This window comes from Lissotriton vulgaris, chromosome 2_1 (genome assembly GCF_964263255.1).
Source record: "Lissotriton vulgaris chromosome 2_1, aLisVul1.2, whole genome shotgun sequence".
Taxonomy (NCBI): domain Eukaryota; kingdom Metazoa; phylum Chordata; class Amphibia; order Caudata; family Salamandridae; genus Lissotriton; species Lissotriton vulgaris.
Genome location: NC_141687.1, coordinates 1,192,093,609 through 1,192,117,011, shown reverse-complemented (window position 1 = coordinate 1,192,117,011; position 23,403 = coordinate 1,192,093,609). Strand labels below are relative to the sequence as shown.

The 23,403-nt window shown below is 43.8% G+C and overlaps 1 protein-coding gene across 10 annotated transcripts in view; it reads right to left on the bottom strand.

Moving 5' to 3' along the window:
• The window catches only part of APLP2 (amyloid beta precursor like protein 2), a 640,140-nt gene that overhangs the window by 311,316 nt on the left and 305,421 nt on the right, over nt 1-23,403 (bottom strand). For all 10 annotated transcript variants that reach the window (XM_086956906.1, XM_086956911.1, XM_086956909.1 and 7 more), the window contains exons 5-6: nt 21,044-21,240; nt 20,658-20,845 (exon numbers count right to left, since the gene is read on the bottom strand). In XM_086956906.1, coding sequence (XP_086813032.1) covers nt 20,658-20,845; nt 21,044-21,240 — 385 coding nt within the window. The remainder of the gene's footprint in view (nt 1-20,657; nt 20,846-21,043; nt 21,241-23,403) is intronic.

Sequence of the window (23,403 nt, the reverse complement as noted above, 5' to 3'; positions counted from 1 at the left end):
GACTCCATATGACCGTGCTAGGCCTGAATGTTTGACTTAATCCCAGTCTGGTAAGACCAGATAACCACTGTGGGCGCTATCTGTTTCTAGGTACCCAGTCTAGTGTGACCAGATAACCACGGTGGGCGCTTTCTGTTTCTAGGTGATACATAACAGTTATGTTAGGTTATTCATTAAAAATGCATAACTCCATTGCAACTGATTGGATTTGTGTTGTTTTAGTCTTGTGTTATAATTAGATTTTGTTCAATTTTTCTAACTTGGTTTTGGTGTTTTAACTATTTTACCATGTGAAGTGTTGCACAAATACTTAACACATTGCCTGTAAGTTGAGCCTGACCACTTAGTGCCAAGCTACCAGTATGTAGGCACAGGTGAGGTGTTTGCTTGTGCCTTATCCTGACTAAGATTGTGGTTGAAGCTTGACCAGGGCTCACACCCCAGTCAACCAGCAACCCAATTTCCAACACAGAGCATCAGTGGGACCCATGACATGAGATGGATAGGTTTCTGGGTTGCATGGTCATGTGTAGTAGGCGGTCTGCATATGGACAGGAGTTAGGGCGGCATGAAGGCGGCCTTGAGATCCCAATTCTGGAATACATTGGTGGCAACCGCTAAGGGCACAATTTCTGTTCATGATTAAATCGGCAACAGGAGCAATTCTTGGTTATCGCAGCAAGATCTGGTGTGGTCGCTCTTGTGGCAAGCCCACTGATCCGCAATTCTAGCTTGGAACAATAATTCTGGAGAGAAAGCAAAACCACTCCTAGGACTCCTATATCACTCCAGTCATCTTTCTCCTGGAAAGCACTCTCTGTACCTATGTCATGCTGCTTCTTGAACTTCCTTGGACAGTTACCCCTCCTGCAGGGTTGGCAAGCTCCTTCCCTCCAGTAAGACAAGACACCAGATGAGATAAACTCACCTCTTGGAAGATGGCTATCATGCAGATATCAACTTTGGTTGTATAGCAGTCATCTGAGAACCATGCAGAGGACCCCATTTCTGGGTCAAAGAGAACTTCGAATTGGAACAACAAGTGGATCAGTGGCTCTCACTTTTATGTGAAGTCTCCAGCCTGGAGTACCCACACCAGAAGCGCAAAGAGGCATGAACTTTATGCACCTGGCTATCAACAGGCACAATTAACAGTGATCAAGGGTGGGGGTGGACTAAAAGGTGGCCATGCGTAAATGATCCCTTTCACCATGAACAGCATACACGGTCTTCCCACCTTTCACCCCAACTAACGACCAACTGTAAGACTAATTAGTAGCTCTTCTTAGAAAAAATACCTCTTCAAATTTCTAAAGGAGCCTAGATCTCCTCCCTGCAGCTTCCAGAATGTCATCAATATACTTCCACTGTCTGGAAGAAAAACACCTCATCTGCAGAAACAGGCCAGATGCGAAAAAAATTAAACCATAGTCCTTTATTACTCTGGCTCACTCATACAGAAAATGCATGTACAGCCCAGTCATCACTCCAGTCATCTTTCTCCTGGAAAGCACTCTCTGTACCTGGGTCATGCTGCTTCTTCAACTTCCTTGGACAGTTACCCCTCCGCAGGGTTGGCAAGCTCCTTTCCTCCAGCTCGACAAGACATCAGATGAGATAAACTCACCTCTTGGAAGATGGCCGTCACGCAGATATCAACTTTGGTTGTATATCCCTTCCCTATGTATATAGAGATAACTCTAATCACTAGTATATGCGGTAGACCTTTGTACTCTCTACCATTCCTATGTGACTCATCGAGTATATCCATCCGTAGCCCTTCCCTATGTATATAGAGATAACTCTAATCACTGGTATATGCAGTAGACCTTTGTACTCTCTACCATTCCTATGTGACTCTTCGAGTATATCCATCCGTAGCCCTTCCCTATGTATATAGAGATAATTATAATCAAAAGTCTCTTCTTTGTGTGACTTTACATCTTGTACATTTGCAATTTTTTTCTGTGTGTCTCTCTTATGTAACACATGTAATCCGAAGTCCTTGTTTTGCAACTGGTTCTTATGTAAAGTGCTCCGACACCTTCGGGTAAAGTTCACGCTATATAAAATCGCATTAAATAAAAAAATTAAAAAATAAAAATATACAAACTCATACAACATACATATGAGCTTTTAGTGCTATGATTTAGGTTATCGCACAGAAACAGAATGTTACACAAGCTGGTCAGCAGACCAAAACTCAAGTGAAACAGATAGAAAGGTCCGATTACACTTATAAATTCACAAAACACGTTATCTTATCGTTACCTTTCTTCATTTTAAAACCTTGACTGGGATAGTCCATCGTCAGTAAAATCAGGGCATTCTTGGTGTGCACCTACAGGTCACAGGACAGGTCAAACTTTAGTTATGTCAAGGGGCAGACTAGGCATCTGCGCACACACTTGATTAGTGTGAAGCTAGGGCCAATATCAAAAACCAGGATGCCATATACTCTCAGTTGGTCACTCAGTGCAGAGTAAAAAAATTGTTGTGATTCTCCAGTCTTGATATCTTTTATATATTCACATGCTTGAATCTTCCCCCGTCGTCATGGTGGGAGTCCCACGGTAACAGTAAAATAGCAGTATGAAGTTAAAAGGACAATTTCCTTTGAGAATCAACAGTATTTAGTAACCAGCTAATCTCATTAAAGAACATCCAAACTCCAGCCAATCACTTTGCAGACCCCGGAGTATCCATCCCCTGCAGAGCCACCATACTTCAGATTTCGAGCACAAGTGCAGTTAGACAAATAAAAGAGGTATGGAAGGGTGCACCTGTAAGGGGAGGATGGAGGGCCGCATGTGAATCTATAAAATATATCAATACTGGAGAACCACAGTGTAAAGGTAAGTAACTTGTTTTTTCTCCAATATTGTATCTTTTATAGATTCACATGCTTGAATCAGACTAGTAAGCAGTACATAATAACAATTGGAGGTGGAAAAAACAGGTGAACCATCCCACCATGCGACATAACGCCATCACCTACAGCGAACCAATCAACTTAACTTCAGCGGATATACACATATATATATATATATATATACACACACACACACACGAATAAGATTTGGCAGAGATAACAATAATAACCAAAAAAATTATAAACATAATGACAATAAGAATTCTTAATAGACCTCAGAAACTGAGGCCTACCTTAAGCAAACAGACAACGAAGAGCCGCTTGACCAACAGCAGCATCCGTCTTTCACAAAGTATCCAGACAGTAGTGCCTTGTGAAGGTATGGACTCTTGTCCATGTCGCTGCCCTGCAGATGTCTGGTAGGGACAAACCAGTAAATAGGGCCGTGGACGTTGCCATCTTCTTCGTGGAATGGGTAGTCACTTTAGAAACAAGTCGGCGACCTGCCCTTATGTGGCAGTAGGTTTTAGTAGAAGAAAACCAACGAGCAATTGAAGCTCTAGGGGCAGAGAAGGCAGCTGAGTAGATTTGCGGAAAGATTTAGTCCTTTGAAGGTAAAACCTTAAACATTGTTTGATGTCCAAGGAATGCAGAGATCTCTCTGCTGGTGTAGACGGAGCAGGAAAGAACGAAGGCAGGACTACAGGTTCATTCAGATGGAAGGTGGTAGGTACCTTGGGCACGAACGAGGGATTAGTGTGTAGCACCACTCTATCCCGCGGGAATTGAAGGTAACGTTCTGTTGCTGTGAAGGCCTGAATTTTACTAATACGTCTAGCAGACATGATGGCTAATCGGGGAGACACATTCCAAGATAGAAATTTTATGTCAAATTAGTGAACTGGCTCGAATGGCGCTTTCATGAGATGAGAAAACACAATGATTTCCTACACCAACCTGCAGGACCATAGGTATGACTGGCTCGAACGTCTCCTATACCTTGAAATTGCGGCCAAATGTACCTTCACCGAAGAATGACCAAGGCCAGCTTTTGCTAGCAACAAGAGATAAGGCAAAACGTCCTCCGGAGATTAAGAGAGAGGATGGCACAAGTGAATCATACACCAGGAGCAGAATCTTTTCCATTTGGCTGAGTAACACTGGACCGTAGAGTGAGCATGGGCCTTGTTAAGAATGGAACGGCACTCCTCAGAAATATCCATGTCCCCAAACTCAGTGTGGTGAGGAGCTAGGCCAACAAGTTAAGAGATTGAATTTGCGAATGAATCACCTGGCCTTGGCCCATAGAAAGTAGATGACCCGAAGGATGAAGACGTAGTAGACAGGCTTCTGATAGACGAAACATCTCTGTGAACCAATATTGCCTTGCCCACACCGGGACAATGAGAATGATGAGGCAAGGTTCTTGTTTCATTTTTTTGTAGGACCTCGGGTATCAGTGGAAACGGAGGGAACGCGTAGGCAAACGTCCCTTCCTAGGAGAAATGAAAGGCGTTTCCTAGGGAACCTGGCTGAGGGAATCTGCTGGCGTATAACTCACATTTTTTGTAGAGTAATGTAGCGAACATTTCCAGGCTTGGTGATCCTCAACACTGAAAAACTCTTTTGAGTTGAACAATTCCCATTCGTGGCACTGCTTGGAATCTCTGCTTAGTGAATCAGCCCATTCGTTGAGCACCCATGGTACGTGTTGGACTTGTAATGAGATATTGTGGTGAATCAATCAATTCCAAATTTGTTGCGCCAGACTTGAGAGAGCCTGAGATCTTGTCCCTCCTCCTTTTTGCAGGTAAAACATTGAGGTTGTGTTGTCCGTGCTGACAAAGATTCAAGAACCTTTTATCCTTGGAAGGAAGGAATGTAGCCCTAGAAACTCCGCTGTCCGTTCCAACAGGTTGATGTGGCATTGAGATTCCTGGTCCATCCACTTACCCTGAACCTGATGATCCTGGAGGAGAGTTCCCCATCCCTAGATGGAGGCATCCGTTGTCATAACCATCAAAGGCTCTGGTGTAAGGAAGGATAGGCCTTGTGAAACATTGCTTTCGACTTTCCACCAAGACTTCGCCCTGATCATTTGAGGCGTGACTGATATAATGTCCTTGAAGGAGCCTCGAGCTTGTACCCCCATTGGGCGTCGAGCTCTTCCCAAAGAGGCCTCCTCCGCAACAGACAGTGAGGAATCAGCGGAATGTAAGATGACATCATCCCCAAAATTGATTTCTAAATCTTAACAGAAACAAACTTATTTGATGACATGGACTTAGCCATCTTTAGAAGACGAGAAATTCTTTCCTCTGTGGGAAAAGCCATTGAGAGGTTGGTGTCTAATCTCGCTCCCAGAAACACCAGAGACCTGGAAGGAAGGAGTGAAGACTTCTCTTAGCTGAGATTGAGACCCAGAGAGCAAAAAAGGTGAAGATAGGCATTTGTGAACTTTCTTGCACCTCGAAATGACAGAAGCCTTGATCAACCAATCGTCCAGGTAGGGAAAAACATGCTGACCTGAATACTGAAAAAAGGCTACTACTGACGCCAACCATTTGATGAATACCCTGGGCGCAGACTTTAGCCTGAAGGGCAGCACCTTCACCTGGTAGTGGCACCCTGCCACTTGGAACCTGAGAAAACGACGGTGCTTTGGATGAATAGGAATGTGAAAATACGCGTCCAGAAGATCCAGAGAGGTCATTTTATCCCCTGAAAACAAGAGAATGAGAATCTCTTGGAGCAACAGCATCCAAAATGGTTGGCTTTTGATTAACTTGTTCAACAACTGAGGTCCATGACCTGCCTCCATTTTTCAATTCTTTTCTTTATGAGAAAAAAGTGGGGGTAGAATCCCAAGTTGCGCTGACTGCGTGGCACTATCTCGATTGCCTGCTTGTCGAAAAGGACTTTTATCCCCCTTTTGAGAAGCACCAGATAGCAGTGAGCAGTCTTTTTGGGGGATAATCCAGAGGTTGTTTAAGAAATTCTAGAGTGAGACCGTGATTGAAAACGCCTTACACCCATTTGTCTGCCAATTTGGAGTTCCTTTGCAGAAAGAATTTGGAGCAGTCTTGAGCTGAAAGAAGTGTGACTGGCGTGGCGGATGCCTGATGAGCCTCATTGTCTCCTGCCTGCGTGATGGGAATTTCCTCCCGAAGCGGGACGTCTTTGCACTGGATCTCTGGAGTAAGTTGGTGCTGGCATCTGCCGAAAGGACTGGGCAGAGTTTTGAGGACAGAAACCTTGCTGTTATAGGAGGTTGAAAACACTGTTGAGGCTGGGACTGAGCTGTAAATTGACCTTCTCTTCTTCCTCGAAAGGAAGAGAACCTTCTCTGTTGTAAATTGGGTAAGGATTTCGCCATATCCGTGTCCCATTTGATAACCTGGAGTGCTTCATCAACATGCTTGCTGAGCTTATTCTCTCCGTCAAATGACATGTCCAGCACCTTCCAAAAAAGGCACGACGTCTGACTACATCTGCCTATCGTACTTTCCAAGATGGCCATTGCATTGGAGGCTCTGATGGCGGTAGCAGCCAGCGCAGACAATCTCTTCCCAATATTGTCCAACCTATGCCCTTCTTTGTCTGGTGGGGTGGTACATGGAGAAGCACGTTTTTTTTATCTTCTCTGAACAGCCTGCATTATTACTGAATCAGGCTTCAGATAGCCGATGAGACATGCAGGATAGTCTTCTGGTGCCCGGTACCTCATATCCAGCTTTGTAATGAATGCAAGCACAGACGCTGGATTCTTCAGTAACTTGATTCCTTCCTGCCACAAGAAGTCGATAATAGGGATTGACTTACCAGAAATTTGTGTGGAAGCCTTAAAATCGTACAAGAAGCATTCCGCTTGATTGATGGGCTTAGGAAGGTCAAAGCGTTTTGATGATCTCTCAAGCAGATCGTGGAAGCCAGCGATATCTGCAGGGGGAAAATCAGCGACTGGCAGCGAGGGGGAAGGCGGTGTATGCGCTACATAATCCATCCACTCGTCATGGACATCAGTGTCCACTTGTATCTCTCCCTCTGCCAGTGGATGGTCTCCACTGTCCGGTGCCCTAGAGGAGATCTGCAGAGGAGGTAGGGACTTCTGTTTTGGCAGTGCCAGTGGGGTTTCCTGAACCGGAGTCCTAGCAGACTCCTCCTGCCGAGAAACTGGTTTTTGGACCACACTGGCTTCAGGGAATAGATTATAATAGTCATCTAGCATCAAACGCAGGTCTGTAACCAGTGACCTTGGCACATTAATGGAGGGTTCTTGACGGTCTTCCTCTTTCTGCTCATAATATGGGTAGTGCTCCTGGAAGGTATAGAGAGGTTGCGCACCTGAGCGTCTATCTGAAAAGGAATAGCCACCTTCAAAGTTATCCGAAGGGTTATCTGGCTGATCATCAGATTCCTGGCACTTTACTCTCAGTTTAGAGGGGCTGTAGGCAGGGCCAACCCGACCTTCATCCTCCGATTCCTGAAAATCCAGGAGGCTAGAAGGACGCAGAGGCGATTTAAAAAAAGTCATGTAATAGAGATTTTGAGACTGGCTTGTCCATTTTCCTCGCCAACGGGATCGTCAACGGGTTCATCACTAGTCTGTGTCAACGGCGTGGAAGTATCCGTCAACGGAGCGGAGACGTTTGTCGACGGCACAGCATACAATTGGACAGTCGACGGTGAAGCTCTCATAGACGACGAGCTCTTCAACGAAGCCACCGACATCACTACTTCGGTCTTCGTCGACGAGACAGCTGTTGTCGTCTTCACCGTTGATGTCGCTGACCAAACTGTTAACAGAGTCTTCTTTAGACAGTCGTAAGCAGAGAATGCTTCATCGACTGGTCCGACGACAGGCGGATTTTTTGTGAGGGAATAAGTGGCGCAGAAGGAGGAGCAGAACCAGATCTTTTTTGGGTCTGAGAAAAGCCAGGTTGCTCTTTTTTACCTCTCTTTTCCACTTTAGACTCCTTACTCAGATCTTTGTTTTTACGGACCTCTCTGACCAGAAGAAGGATCTTCTTCCTTCCTTTTCTTTGAGGAGGAATGAGGACTCTCCTCACTCTCTGAATCAGAATCCCTCATAGATCTTTTCTTCTAAAGCCAAATAAGAAATCTTCCATCACAATCTTTTAGGTTTGTGAGAAAACTGAACAGCCCCTTTCTAGACTCTGACATTCTGTAGAAAATACAGAAATAAGTAATAAACTCACTTTCTAGCAGCACCTCAGTTGAAGAGAAGGTTGAGGAAAGAGAATTGCCAGTTGAAAGTTAATGAGTTCAAAGAAGAAACACTGCGACTGAGCAGAGCTCTGGGAGACTCCCTAACACATAACGTGCAGTATGAAATCTGAGGTATGGTGGCTCTGCAGGGGATGGATACTCAGGGGTCTGCAATGTGATCGGCTGGAGTTTGGATGTTCTATAATGAGGTTAGCTGGTTACTAAATACTGTTGATTCTCAAGGGAGATTGTCCTTTTCACTTTATACTTCTATTTTACTGTTACCATTGTTGTATGGCGTTTTAGGATCAGAGTGACATTTTCCAGATTCATGCCCTTATATAGGTACAATTCACATTCCCCTAGTATAGGCATAGAAATCATACCCATATTTAGACATAGTCCATCCAGTCCAAATAAAGGCATGGCTACTTCCACCCGTACCGAAAAGTCACAACGATTTCTTGGTAAAACGGCTTAAGCAGTCAGGGACATCCCCTTGCTTGAATATTGATTTTATGGCTTAGAAACCATACAATGCTTTTACAGTATTATTTCATAATTCTATTCTCGCTGTACGCATTATACTTTGCAACCTGCATTACGATTGTAGCAGTTCATTTCTTTTACATGAGAAAGTAGACTGTTCAATAAATCCTTTAATTGAAAACGCCAGTCTATCTATTTCTCTGAAACTCTGTTGAAACGAAGCATGCACGATTGACTGAGTAAAATATCTATCTATTGTTTCCACGACTCTGAAGATACGTTTATTCTTGGGGAAACAAAGTTGTCATGTTTATGCGGTTGTCAGAAACGAATCCCTTCTTGTGAATTCGAGAAAGTTTCTAGTGACTTCTGAGCTAGCTGACACTCACTATTAAGTTTAATATATTCGATAGAGACCTAGTAGACACCAGACTACACCTCATGCTTTTTCTTGGCAACTTCCACCAAATGCACTCTGAAATGCTGTTTTAAGGAGGAAATCCGTATGGCAATGATTATTTATTATGCACATAATACCGGTATCGTTAGATTCATCCTCCACATTATGGAAGGCTTTTAAGATGGTCATTCGTAGAGTCTGCATCTCGAAGCAATAATGGGGTATTGCGTGCACTGCGTGGCACTCTCGCCATGATAGAAACGGATATTCATGAACTTGAAAGAGACTACTACTACAGAAACCCCGACCCCTCAGTCCTAGCTACCATAAGAGAGAAAGCTTTGATCTATAAAGAAGAGGCACTACTTTGGTAAAGAAGCTCTGGTGCGGCGATTTGTCGAGGGAGATCGTCCAAGCAGAACACTGGCTGGGGTGCTGGGCAGACCCCACGCAGTTACATATGTGTTGGAACTATGAGGATAAGATTCTCAACTAATAGCTGACCCTTTACAACTGACCGAAACAATGGCCTCTTTGTATGCCCGCTTATATACTGCTAAAATTGGCTGTGAACGAGAGATGCTACAAGAATTTTTTTGACACTATCGAAGTTCTCTGGCTGGAACAGGGGCTGTTTGGATGTCACAATCACTCCAGAAGAGATTGCCCAGGCAGAGAAAGCACCGGGCCTTGACGACCTGACACCAGACTTCTACAAGGAGTATGCCCCCATTCTCATCCTGCAACTCATTGAGATGAACCATGAGGCGCTAACATTTGGCAGACTTCTCTCCCCCCCCCCTCCCCCCCCCTCCCCCTGAGGAAGGCGGTCATAGTGACTATCCTAAAGCCAGACAAACCTGCAGACTCCTGTGACTCATGCCGCCCACTGTCCTTAATAAATATTAACAACAAGATTTACACAAAAGTACTGGTGAATTGTCTCCTGCCATTGATAGTTCAGTCGGATCAGTTGGGCTTTTTTCCTGGTCGGGCGACATTGCACAACCTGCGCACCATCTTTGCAATGATGCATCACTTACATCCCGATATTCTGGTGGTGGCCGCTCTATTAGACTCCCCATAAGAGTTTCACACTATGGAGTGGATCTTTTCTGTTTCCGTTGCTCATAAGACTGGGATTGCGCCATAACTTTATTAGGAAAATACAACTTTTAAGCACCCTTCCCACAACAAGCCTCAGACTCCATGGGGACACATCAAATCCAATAGCTATCAACCGCGGCACTAGACAGGGGTGCCCCCATCCCGGATTTTCTTTTTGATCGCCATGGCGCCCCTGGCAGCCTGATTGAGACAGCATCATGTGGAACGGGGTATAAGTTTCACTACTCACATCATTATTGTTTTTATGTATGCGGACGATGTGGCACTATATGTACAGGACCTGGAGGCAAAGTTGGGACAAGTGATCCGCTTTGGCGGGAATTCAGGTCAACTGGTTAACGTTGATTCTTTTCCCTCTGACGGACTCTGTAAGTCCTTACACAGCTAAATATCCGCTGAAATGGGCGGAAGAGCTGGTCAATTACTTGTACGTATGGTTCAGCAGATATCCGAAGGAGGTGTGGCGGGTGAACTAGGGAATGCCATGGACTGGTTAGAATCTAGAGTCTACTTTCAAAAGATAGCCTTGTCTCCACCTCCCTTACCACAAGGTCTGGATCTCCACAGAGCCGCAGGAATACAGGCAATACACTTCCACTGCCTGGGAATGTCTTCGTCCCCCATCTTGTGGCAAATCAGGGGTATCCAAAATGGATCTCACTGGATTCAGTACCTTGATTCATACACGCCCAGTCTTACTACTGCACCAGTATGGCACACACACTCACCAGCCACACAGGATGCCAGCGAAATGTTTTAAGTGTCATTTAGCATCGGAACTGCACACGTATGCGTAACACCGGGACAAAAACAGTTCCAGAACCAGTCAGCTAGTAAGGACAGAGGTACACACCTGTATAACATGTAGGGGACATACCTATCCCAAATATCAGAGGCCAATAAGTCTCTCAACATCCTCTACTAAAGAGCACACCATAGATCACCAGACACAAAGTCCTTCCAAGCATGTTGGAGCACCAAACCTAGATACTCCATAGTATAATTTTCTAAATCGACCTCCCAACCATCAAAATGCAAGTTCCCACTTCCAAAGGCTCCATGTTACTACAAAGGGCTCTGATAATAGTGAAACTGACATTCTAGCCAGTAAGGTAAGTCGTTCTGTAGATTACCAATAAGCTGAACAATTGTAATACCAGAGTGAGGCAAGGCTTTATGCATCTTACAAGAAAGTATCTTTTACCTGAACATTTCATGTGCATAAATATTCAGCAAATCCAAGGGCCATGGTATAAGGATAAAATAGATATGTATGAACCAAACAGAATACGTTTTAATTTAGCTGGTTTCGCATTAGGTTTCCTAGCACGGTAAACACTAAGCAGGAAATGAAACCCCAATGCTCAAACCCTTGCCAATAAATCTTTGGTATAATGTGTTATGTTACTCTCTTCCTAATTCTTGCTGGATGCAAGTACATGACCAGCACATGGGGAACATTGAAGTTGCTTAGACCTTACCACTAAAACGTAATTTGAAATCAGAGTTTATGACATTAGAGCTCTCCAACCTTTATCCTTCCAACTCAACCAAAGTAAAAGTACAATCCTTAACAGCCAGGTGGCCCACAAATCTGTATTTGGGAAGCAGACTTATTGCAAAGCAAACATCCTTCTCCCCTAATCCCTGGTCCCCTCCCCATCCCGCTTCTTTTCCCCAATATGAGCCGCTTCTGCTTTTGCGGCTGGGAGAGCAGGTCCCACAACCCCCCCACCCCCCAAACCAACCCCCCCCCCCCCTCAACCTGCTGGCAGACGCAGGCTCAAAACCCCTTTCACTTGTCTTCCTACCATGATGGGCAACAAGTTGGCAGAAGGATCCAACATCACCTGCCACACTGGCAGTCCATAACATCAGACAAGTGGGTACTTCAAATTGTTCAGCTGGGTTACTCCATTTCTTTCTTAGAAACCCTGCCTCCCATGCCACCATTCCAAGACGGCTGAGGGATGACCACCCTGTAGTGGCGGCTGACGAGCCGCAACTGAGTCAGTGGCAGGCCTGTTATGACGGGCACTTTTACTGTTCTGTCCTCCAGGACTTCCTTGTCTAAATTTGTTCACAGATCCACACCCTCACACCCTAGGAGGTACTTCCTGGGTATCTATTCTAAGGTAAGAAATCTATGGCTAGAAGTCAAGTTACTTACCATTGGTAACACTTTTTTAGGTAGAGACTATCTAGCCGCAGATTCCTTGCCGACCCTCCCATCCTTCCCGTTCGGAAAACGAATTTCTCTGCACAGGGTGACCCTTGTAGGTCCTTAGTATCTGCACATTAGGCTATCAACTTTGTGTTGTGGCTCTGTGCAGAAATGTCTTGAAAATAAACTGACATCAGCGCACTGGGTTGGCGCCTATATTGGTACTACATTTGCAACTTCCAGCGGAGATGACAGAGTCGAACAATGCCACATACTTGTGAGCAGAGACACTGCTAAAAAATGTCCAGATCCAATCAGACGCCTGGGGAATATTGTAAGGTAAGGAATCTGAGGCTAGATAGAGTCTTGACCAGATACGACATTACCAAAGGTAAATAACTTTAACTTTCACGTCACTTCCAGGACTGACCCGAACAATGCCACTTACTGATGGGCAAAGGTACTGCTCAAAAATGCCAGATCCAGTCTGACGCCTGGGGAATATTCGAAGGTAAGGAATCTATGGTTAGAAGTCTCTATCAGATAATATTTGTTAACCAAGAATTAATATTAGATACCCATGGGCACGAAGTGATAAAAGGTGAGGCCTTATTCTGAGTTAGTTTATCAGATTCTTTGACCTTAAAATAAGTTATCGAGGAGATTAGTCTATTCAATGAACAGTGTCAAGAAACAGGGGGCAAATGAACTAAAGCATATTTCAGGATGTGCTTTGGTAGCTTCAACTCATGATTTAAGCATGAAACACATCAAAAATATGGAAAAAGCTACCATCTGCTGAATACAAAAACGCAAAGCATATGCAAGGGGAAAAAATGTCTATCACAGAAAAGAAAGGAAAATGCTACTTACCAGTATGCATCTATTCTTGGTATTTAGAGCTGTAGATTCGTATAATGTAGCATAGATCGCCAGCATAGATCGCCATCTGGTTTTAGGCTTGGATGTTTGCACTTTGTTACTGTAGAAGTCTTTGTAGTCACAAGATAGGTGACTCCTCCTTTGGTTAGTAGTGCACATGGGCATCTACTCCATCTCCAGATTGTTTTCGGCTTAAAGGGTGATGATGGAGTTAGATAGAAATAGAAAGATGTCCATGTGTAAGGTATCTAAGTAAGATATTACTGCAACAGACACAGGTATCGGAGGAGGCGGGTGGGAGTATACGAATCTACAGCACTACATCCCAAGAAAAGATGCATACTGGTAAGTAGCATTTTTCGTTCGAGGCATATGAGCTGTAGATTGTATACTGTAACATAGACTATACAGCAGTTGTGCCTTAGCGGTGGCTACCTGTATCTGCTGCAGCAGTTTGAAACAATGTTTTTAGTACAGCTTGGCCCACACTAGCTTGTTGTTTTGTTTGCGCATCCACACAATAATGTTTAACCTCATAACTGCTATTACACATTCCTCCCCAGTGCTGCGCTGTCCATTAGAACTAGTGCTGAATGGACGTTCAATGGTCGTGCGCAGCACTGGGGAGGTAGCGCTGCTGACGACCATTGGCCGTCAGCAGCACTTAAGGGGTTAATGAATGTGTGTGGTGTAGACCATGTTGCTGCTTTACAAATGTCATCCATGGGGATATTCCCCCAAGAATGGCATAGATGCCCCTATTTTGCGTGTGGAATGCGCTTTAAGGGGACTTGATAATGTACGCTTTGCTTTTGATAGCATACTTGAATGGTTTTAACAATCCACCTGGCAATTCCAGATTTTGACATAGGATTGCATTTATGTGGTGGTTAGAAAGCTACGAAAAGTTGTTTAGTTTTCCAGAAACTTTTTGTTCTGTCAATGTAGCAAAGAATAGCTCTTTTAACGTAAAGCGTATGAACAGCCTGCTATGCTACTGAGTCTGGTTGAGGAAAGAAGACTGGTAGCTTAACCGAATGGTTAAGGTGAAATGGAGAGAATATTTTAGGTAGGAATTTAGGGTTTGTCCTAAGAATCACTTTGTTGTGATGTATTTGCAAAAATGGTTCTTGTATGGATAATGCCTGGAGTTCACTAACTCTTCTGAGAGATGTGATGGCCACAAGAAAGGCTACTTTCCATTTGAGAAATTGTAACTCACATTTGTGTAAAGGTTCAAATGGGGGACCCATGAGCCTGGTAAGGACAATGTTTAGATTTCAGATTGGAGAGGGTGGAATTCCGGGAGGAAGTATCCTTTTGAGACTTTCCATGAATGCTTTAATGGCAGGAACCCTAAACAATGTCAATTGTTGTCTGTTTTGCAGGTAAGCTCCTATGGCTGCAAGATGTAATCTTATGGATGTGTTTGCTACATTAAATTTTTGTAGATGCAAGAGAGAACAAGGTTTTGAATGGAATCATGTAATGGATGGATTATGTTGTTATTGCAGTCAATCACATAACGTTTCCAGTTAGCTGCATAGCAAGCTCTAGTAGTAGGACGTCTAGCCTCCTTGATAACATTCATGCAGTCTGGTGGGAGGTTGAGGTATCCAAACTCTAAGACTTCAGGAACCAGATCGCTAGGTTCGGTTGAGCTGGATCTGGATGCCTTATGTATCCATGGTTCTGTGTGAGAAGCTTTGGGGTAAGGTGTAACTTTTGCTGTGTAACTACTGAGAGTTCCAGAAGCATTGTGAACCATGGTTGCCGGGCCCAAGTTGGAGCAACTAGGATCATTGTGAGAGACTAAATCTGCATGACCAGTTCATCCATATCGCATTGCCCTTGGAAAGTGGGTGTGGATACCCGGAGGCGAGGCTTGGGCATTTTATGCTTAAGTGTGTGGCAAACAGATCTATGTCTGGTTGGCCCCACATTTGAATAAATGGGTGAAGAACTTTGGGATGAAGTGAATCTGTTGAAACTGACGACTGAGCAGATCTACTATCTGATTGTGTGTCCCAGGTAGATGCTCTGCTAAGAGGTATATCTTTTGAGGAATGGCCCATCTACATATTCTTTGTGCTAGTTGTGAAAGCTGTAGGGAGTGGGTCCTCCCCTATTTTTATATGTAGTACATTGCTGTCATGTTGTCCGTCCAGACAAGGACAGCTTTGCCTACGAGGTGTACCTGAAATGTCTTGAGAGTGAGAAATATGGCCAGTAACTCCAGATGATTGATGTGAAGGCGTTTCTGTTGAGGGGTCCATATACCCTGAATGATATGGGTTAAGAGATGAGCTCCCCAGCCGGTGAGCGATGAGTATGCTGTTAACACTATCTGTGGAACTGGGTCCAGGAATGGCCGCCCTCTGGAAAGATTTTGTGTGTTCCACCACTGCAGAGAGTGATATGTGTGGCTGTCCACCAACACCAGATCTGTAGGCTGACCCTGAGCCTGGTTCCACTGATGTGCCAAACATTCCTGCAATGGACGCATTTGGAGTCTTCTGTAAGAGACAATTAAGATGCACGAGGCCATCATCCCTATGAGCTGCATAAGAACTCGAGCTGGTAGTGATTTTTGTGGTTGAAATGTTATGAGAGCTAGCCTACTGGCTATCCTGGCAAGATTGGGGAATGCTAGTGCCTTGGAAGTATCTATCGTAGCACCTAGATACTGCTGGGTGTGGGATGATTGAAGATGTGACTTGGTAAGTTTATTGTAAACTTAAAGTCGTGCAGCAGCTGGATTGTCTTGCTTGTTTGTTGTAGACAGTCTGTGTGTGACTTGGCTTTTATGAGCCAGTCGTACAGGTAAGAAAACCCATGAATGTGTTGTCTTCTTAAGTGGGCTGCTATCACTGCAAGATATTTTGTGAAGTCTCTGGGCGCTGTTGTCACTTCGAATGGAAGGACTTTGAACTGGTAGTGTTGATCGTCTACTACAAACGTAGGTATTTCCTGTGAGCAGGGTGAATAGGAATGTGAAAGTAAGCATCCTTGAGATGTAGAGTGGCAAGGAAATCGCCTTGTTGGAGCAGTGGAAGGACATGGGGCAGAGTGACCATGTGGAAGTGATCGGATTGTATGTACAGGTTTAAGGTTCTGAGGTCCAGTATTGGCCTGAGCGTACCGCCCTTCTTTAGGATGAGAAAGTAAAGGGAATAAACCCCTGCACCTTGATGATGTGGAGGAACTGGTTCTATTGCATGTTTTTGCAAGAGAGAGAGAACCTCTTCCTTTAAAAGCGTAAGATGTTCTGTGGACATTAGCCGTTGTCTGGGTGCTATGTGAGGAGGGGTAGAGGTGAGTTCAAGACAGTAACCATGCTGGATAATTTGTCACATCCACCTGTCTGCGGTGATGTTGTTCCAGACAGGTAGGAACTGTGATAGTCTTTCTCCGATCAAAGTGGAATGGTCTGGAGGAAGCGGAGGGAAGTCATTGTTTGGTAGTAGGGGAGGTTCGGTTGTAGTTACCTCGTGCTTTCTCCTAGTTATTATTTCATGTGTACTTACCCCTAAAATATCCCTTGTTGGGGGATGTGTGTGTAGGATTTTTATAGGAGGAAGCTGTAGCCTCTGTGGTAATGTTTTTGGATCCGCCCCTATAGAATGAGTGATGAAAGGACACCCGTGATGTCTGAAATTGTAACGCTCCTATAGATTTAGCAGTGTCAGTGTCTTTTTTCATTTTTTCGAGGGCTGTGTCTACAGCTGGCCCAAAGAGGTGTTCTTGATCAAATGATTGATTTAAAATAGTTGTTTTCACTTCTGTTTTGAAACAGGAAATGCGTAACCCGCATGACTGCGGAGTAAAACACTAGTGTTAACAGATCTAGATGCAGTGTCGGCAGCATCAAGGGCACATATGATGGAGGCATTTGTAATTAACTTATCGTCCTGGACTAAATCAATGGCCGTGGCTTTGTATTGGTCAGGTAAGAGTTGTATAAGATTTTCAAGCTCATCGTAGCGAGCCCTGTCATATCTGGCAAGTAGATCTTGTGCAGTGGCTATTCTCCAGTGATTGGCTGCTTGGGAAGCAACACGTTTACCTGATGCATCCAGCAGTTTAGACTCTTTATCTGGGGGTGGTGCATCACCAAGAGGTTTGGGAAATATCCAGTTTTCTTGCATTGGAGACTACCAAGGATCCTAATGAGAGTTGTGCCTTGATGTACATGAGATCTTTAGGGGCAGGTCTATATCTTTTCTCAATGCGTGGATTGAGAATCCTGGTCCTGACAGGGTCTTTAAATATGCTGGGTGCATGTTTAATTACCCCTTTAAGCATGGGCAATGTGTGTGACTTTATGGGACTGAGCAAAAGTGTCCATTAAGAAATCTTCTTCCATGGGGTTTGAATGTAGTGACACGCCATGGAATTGAGCAGCCCTATTAATAAGTTAGCTAAATCATAGATTGTCGTCTGGGGTGATGGCTTAGATGGGTATGCATCTGGATCAGGAATGTCTGAAGGATCTGCAGGATTGTCAATCATCCCATGTATCCTGTGGAGGGGTAGTGTTATAATCATTAAGGTCATCTACAGGATCATTACAGTGTTCCTCCCCACCCCCTAAATCATAATCATCCTGTGGTAGTAAGGGTGAGCATGGAGATAATCTAGGAGATTGTATAGGAGAGTTTGTAGCAGAGAAAGGTTTAGCAGGAAGAATAGGAGAAGAGGGTCTTAAGGGCGAAGTTGCAAAGTCTCTCTTCTTAGGAGGCACCTCAGGTGTATGGGAGGTATCAGATTTCCTTTTGTTTGCTGGAATACTGATGATATGGCCTGTTTTAGGGTCCACCTGTAATGTTTTTTGATTTGGGTCGACAAGATCTGGTCTAAACAGTTCATCCTGGTAGTCTGTTTTCAGTGCTGATTTTTTCGGTTCCGAACGTGGCTTTAGTTTTGTCTGTAGAGCCTTAGGAGGAGTTTTGTGCTCCGTCGGCTTCAAAGTTGGCGTTGAGTCGGAACTATTTTTCAGAGACGAATTTTTTTTATGTTTGTCCGGTTCCGAGGACGTATGGTCTTTCGGTGCAGAAGGGCTCGGTATTGAGTCCTTTTTTGGGAATGGGGTGTATCCCCAACTTCAGCACCGAAGGTGGCTTAAGGATAGTGATATGTGGCTTGCTCTGTTCCAAGCTGCCGGAAGGCTTTTCTTTTTTCTTCGGAGCTGGGCCCGGAGGCAGGGCTTCTGAAGTTTTCTTCTGGTCTTGACTAGGGCCTGCAGGCAAAGTCTTGACTAGAGTTGTTTGCTTTTCTGGTGGGGCAGCAGCAGGGGCTTTTGTACTCACTTGTTGCCGTGGAGTGATGTCATCGGACCCGGAGTCGTCATCTCCTTCAGGGATGATCTCAAGCTCCTCCGAATCCTCGGTCTCTGGAACATCGGGACCATCATTAAAGATGTTTTCCGGCACCGGTGCAGCTTGTTGAGCCATGACGTGTCGTCGAGCCTGGCGATCACGGATGGTTTTCTTCGATCGAAAAGAGGCACAAGCTTGGCAATCCTTTTTCTCGTGTTCTGGCGATAAGCAAAGGTTGCAGACCTGGAGATGGTGACTGTGTGGAAATTTAGCTCCACATTGGGGACATTTTTTGAATGGAGTTCTTTCCATTAGCTGTAGGCATGAATGGCGTACATAGGCCCAACTGCCCACGTCGACAACTGGAGTTGAGAGATTTGAGTTAGCACGTCGAAGGCACGCGAACGAGACAATACCGTCAAAAAGGATGAGTTGCGCATCGAAAATGTTGAGAAAACACGGTGCTGAGCCAGAGTGCAGCTAGTCCCATCCGAACCCGATGGCGGAAAAAAACAATCTAGAGGTGGAGTCGATGCCCATGCGCACCACTTACCAAAGAAGGAGTCACCTAACTCATGGCTACAAAGACTTCTACAATAACAAAGTGCAAACATCCGAGCCCAACACCAGATGGCGATCTATGCTACAGTATACAATCTACAGCTCATATGCCTCGAACAATTGCTTACTGGGATCATGTATCAGCTACATGGTGCTCAAGCCATATCGACAATAAATTAATGAGGCGTTGACAAAGCCCTGCAAAAGCAGTCTTCTTTTCAGTCTCACCAGTCGCTAACACTTTGTCCAAACTAAAGAGCCGTAAACCATCTCACTGTATTTTTCAGAAGCCAAACTCCTCAACAACTGTAAGTGTGGATAATCATTCTCTAATCATATGAAACCTCTTTTCTTCAAACCGGTTTTATTTTTGAGTTAACTAATTACTCTCGAGATTTATGCATTTCTATTCTTTTGTTATTTTTTAAAAATAGTCTACTTTTATTGAATGCTTGTAGACCGTTTACCCTGTACCCTTTACTTCATACCTTTAAAACTTCTCCTTTAGCTACACATTTCTTTAATCATAGCATTACTTTTGTCCTTTATTACTTAAACTAATCTCCCTCCCCCCCCACCCTCCGAAAATGTTAAAATTCCAAGGATTTAGTTTCCCAAAATATTTGAGGTCTCCCTGACCAGCAAGTAATTATTGACCATAAAATTCATCAAATAAATTAACATAATGGGATTTTGTTTCATAGTGCAAGAAAGACAAAAGGGCATTAGAACATACTAAAAAAAACATACGATCAGAACACAAAATTGCTAACTACTAATTCTTGGAGGGGTTGTGGGCTGCAAGGGTGGGAGGGGATTTGTGTTTAGTCGTGTGGAGGACACTCTTGCAATAACCTTGATACTTTGGGTTTGGCAGTAATGGAAATATAGTAAATTTAAGCTGAGTTGAGCACTCCCTGCAACACCAGAATATCACAAGCTCCAAACGCAGCAAGGTTAAGTCAGCATCCTGTCCCTAAGAATTCAGTAAATAAATTATTATGAGCAATGGCAAAACCATTTTCTTGCAGCACTTAAAAATGGCAGAAGCCAAAATGTTTTTAAAATAAAGTAAGAATTGTGAGATGGCAGAACAGAAGGTAGACCCAAAGAGAGGAGAGAATGCTCAAGAACCACCAATTGAAGGACTATATGGTGGAATAATCTTCTCAATGAAATTCATTTCGAGAGGGGTGTTTGGTGTCTGAAGGAGTTGTGTAGAACCAGTCTCAATAAAAAGACAGTTACATTGGTAAGGTGACTTGCTTTGTGAAAAAATCATTACTACCTCAATCCAGTGATACTAAAATAAATAGTGAAACATCACTCGAGTATAGACAAAAGGGCAAAGTAACAATTCAAATGAACAAAGCTATATTCATAATATTGCAATTCGTTTATAATTGGCACATTTAGGAAAAGGAAAAGATGAGGCGATAACTGCAGAAGCCTACTGGAAACACCAGAGAAGGAAAGATACCTCTCGCTGTCTTAAACAGGAAATCAAGATAAAGATTTGTATATACACCATATCCACACTTTTGGCTGGAGAGGGGTGAAGGGAAGTACACAAAGGTATTTTGTTCATATTTAAAAAGAAAGCTTTAAAGGTACCTTTCACATCAACAACAAAGTCCTTCTGCGAAAGGGTTTTGGTGTTACTAGCTTCTGTTGGGGTTTCATCATTGTACTCCTCATCTTTGAAGCTGTCGTAGTAGTAATCTCTATCCTCCACAACGTCCTCTTCCTCTTCCTCCACAGCAGCAGTGAAGTCCTCTACATCGGCCTCGGTGGGGAATTCGCTTAGGAGGCAAGAACATACAGGTGATAATGGGCTATCTCAAGTGGCTATAGAAGAGTTCCACTGAGGCAAAACAGACTGCTGGCTCAGGCAATCTGCGTGGAGATGGGTTGTTATGGGAGAGGGGTAGCTTAAAGAGAAGTCATACAGACTTTTATGACAAAAGGATATACATAAGATATATTAATCCAAATCATACCTTTTATATAGATCATAATCTTCTTCATCTTCTTCTTCATCATCTTCATCATCATCTTCCTCCTGCTCCTTAGAAAGAGCCTCATCTGGAATTTTGGTCTGAGGACAACATACATATTCTGTGCCTCGGAACTGGTCTGTAGCACATGGCAGCAGCATGCCATAGCTGTGCAGTATCATGACTTCAGTCATACAGGCCTAGAAAAGCACAAGAGAACCTCACTGAAATGCGTAGGATTCGTTGGCTGTACAATACTCAGGCATGGGTTCTGGCAAATGGGGATGCTAAGCACAGGAAATGTGGTTAATTCATTTAGAAAGAGTAGAGATATCATAGAGGATAGGATACCAAACTTCGAGCTTAAAGGTCATCACATTCTTGAAAGGACAACCAATCCTTACCTGTAGCATCCCACAACCCAGAGGACCACATAACGAGACCAGTGCATTTTTTTCAGGCAAATCCCCACTTTCTGGATGCCTGAATCTGAACTCAATGATTTTCTAGACCAGTAAATTAAACCCAATTACATTTGTCTTTCTGTACCACAGATATGAGAAAATCAGGTGTGCCCAAATTTAGAAAGGCTTTTCTGGAGATTGACTTTTGGCTGGTGACATCCATTTAACTCCGCATTTACAATGGGAATGTTGGGCAACTTCGTATCTGACCTAAATGTTTGGCATACATTTTTTTCTATTTTGGACTGTAACATAAATGAGTAACATATTTTCAAGGTACCAATGCAGTGTAAGATTTTACCCAGCAGACTGTACAACTACTCAGATCAGGTCAGATTAATTAAGGGGAGGACTATTCCAAGACTTGATTCTATAGAGGCTATTAACTCATGGGCAGGTAGAGCAAACACAAACAGGGGACTCCGCAATGAATTCAACTTAAGGCCCCTCAGATCACTCAATTCGTTGTTTGAAACTAAAGCCATTGCACAATCCAAATGGACTCCAATTATCAACATCAAGCCAATCCAATCCAATCCAAAAAATCTTTATTTCGGTCATTAAGACCATAAAAGATGCATAAAACAACATACAGCATTTTAAAATCAGCATTTAAGTACATGTAAGTGCAAATGGATACAAATCCAGAAGTTAAAATTAGGTGAGATAAAATGGATAAGAAAGATGCATCACAGTACGTATCAGTTAAAGTAAGATAGACATTTTGTAAAAACTTTTCCATAGGCAGCTAAAGATTATTTTGGCTGGAACTATCACCTATGTTGGTGTGACCTTAGTCAGCTTGGACCTAATACGCCACATGGCGAACAAATATTTTGAGACTGCAAAGACAATGTGAGGGGAGGAGTCAGATTTCAATATTCTATACGATGTTGAACAGTTTCTTATTGCCATGTTTCTGCATAAAGGCACCAACCAATACTTCCTTGGGGACCTGTAAGTGGGACAGAAAAACAAGACATGGATTTCCTCCTCATCACAGGAATTGCAGCCAGGGCATAATTTGTCCCCTCCATTGGTCCATTTGTTCGTAAAGGATTTGAGGGGTAAGGTTCCAAACCGCCACTGAATAAAAAGCTTTCTTGCTGTGACCGGGTAAATAAAATCCAAAAAAGATTCAAATTTGTAGGTAATTTTGGATTGGGTGAAACAGTGGGTTAAAATGCCGATGCTTGGTGCAGTAATTTGGGATGCAAGATTTTGTTGCCTGTAGGCTTTCACTAGTCTTTTCCGAGGGACCTCATTGCAAGCAATTTCGGGGGCCAGCCACAGTTCATTGAAGCCTAGCCGGAACAGTTCTTTTTTGACAAAAGTTAGCCAGGGGATCTTGTCATTGTGGTTGAGGTTCATAACATGCACAAGATCTCGCCTGTAGTGGCTAAGCTCCTTAGTTGACCACAGTCTATGCCAGAATCTTATAGGATTAAGTTCAGCATCCTCCCTGATAGACGGTAAGCCCAGGTCAAGACGGAGGGGAAGCAAGGGGGTTGCAGCTGGGAGAGCCAAAAGGCGCCTCATAAAATTATTCTCAACACATACCATCTCATTTGCAGCTTGGTGTCCCCAGAGTTCGCTGCCATATAGTGCAGCAGGTTTTTCTTGGGTTTTGTACATCTCGACTGCAGGAGCTATGGGTTTATATGTTGAGGTATTTACAATCTTCAAGATAGCCCCAGACAGTTGAGAGAGCCTTATTCTCGAGCTTGCAATCTGTGGACACCATGAAAGATTCTCTTGGAGGGTTACGCCCAGGTATTGAAATGTTTTTACCCTCTCTAAGACCGTGGAATTTAGGGATGGGTTAGGTCTAGTTGTGGAGGAGGGGTTAAAGATCATATACTTGGTCTTCCCGGCGTTGTTCTCGAGGCCATACTGCCT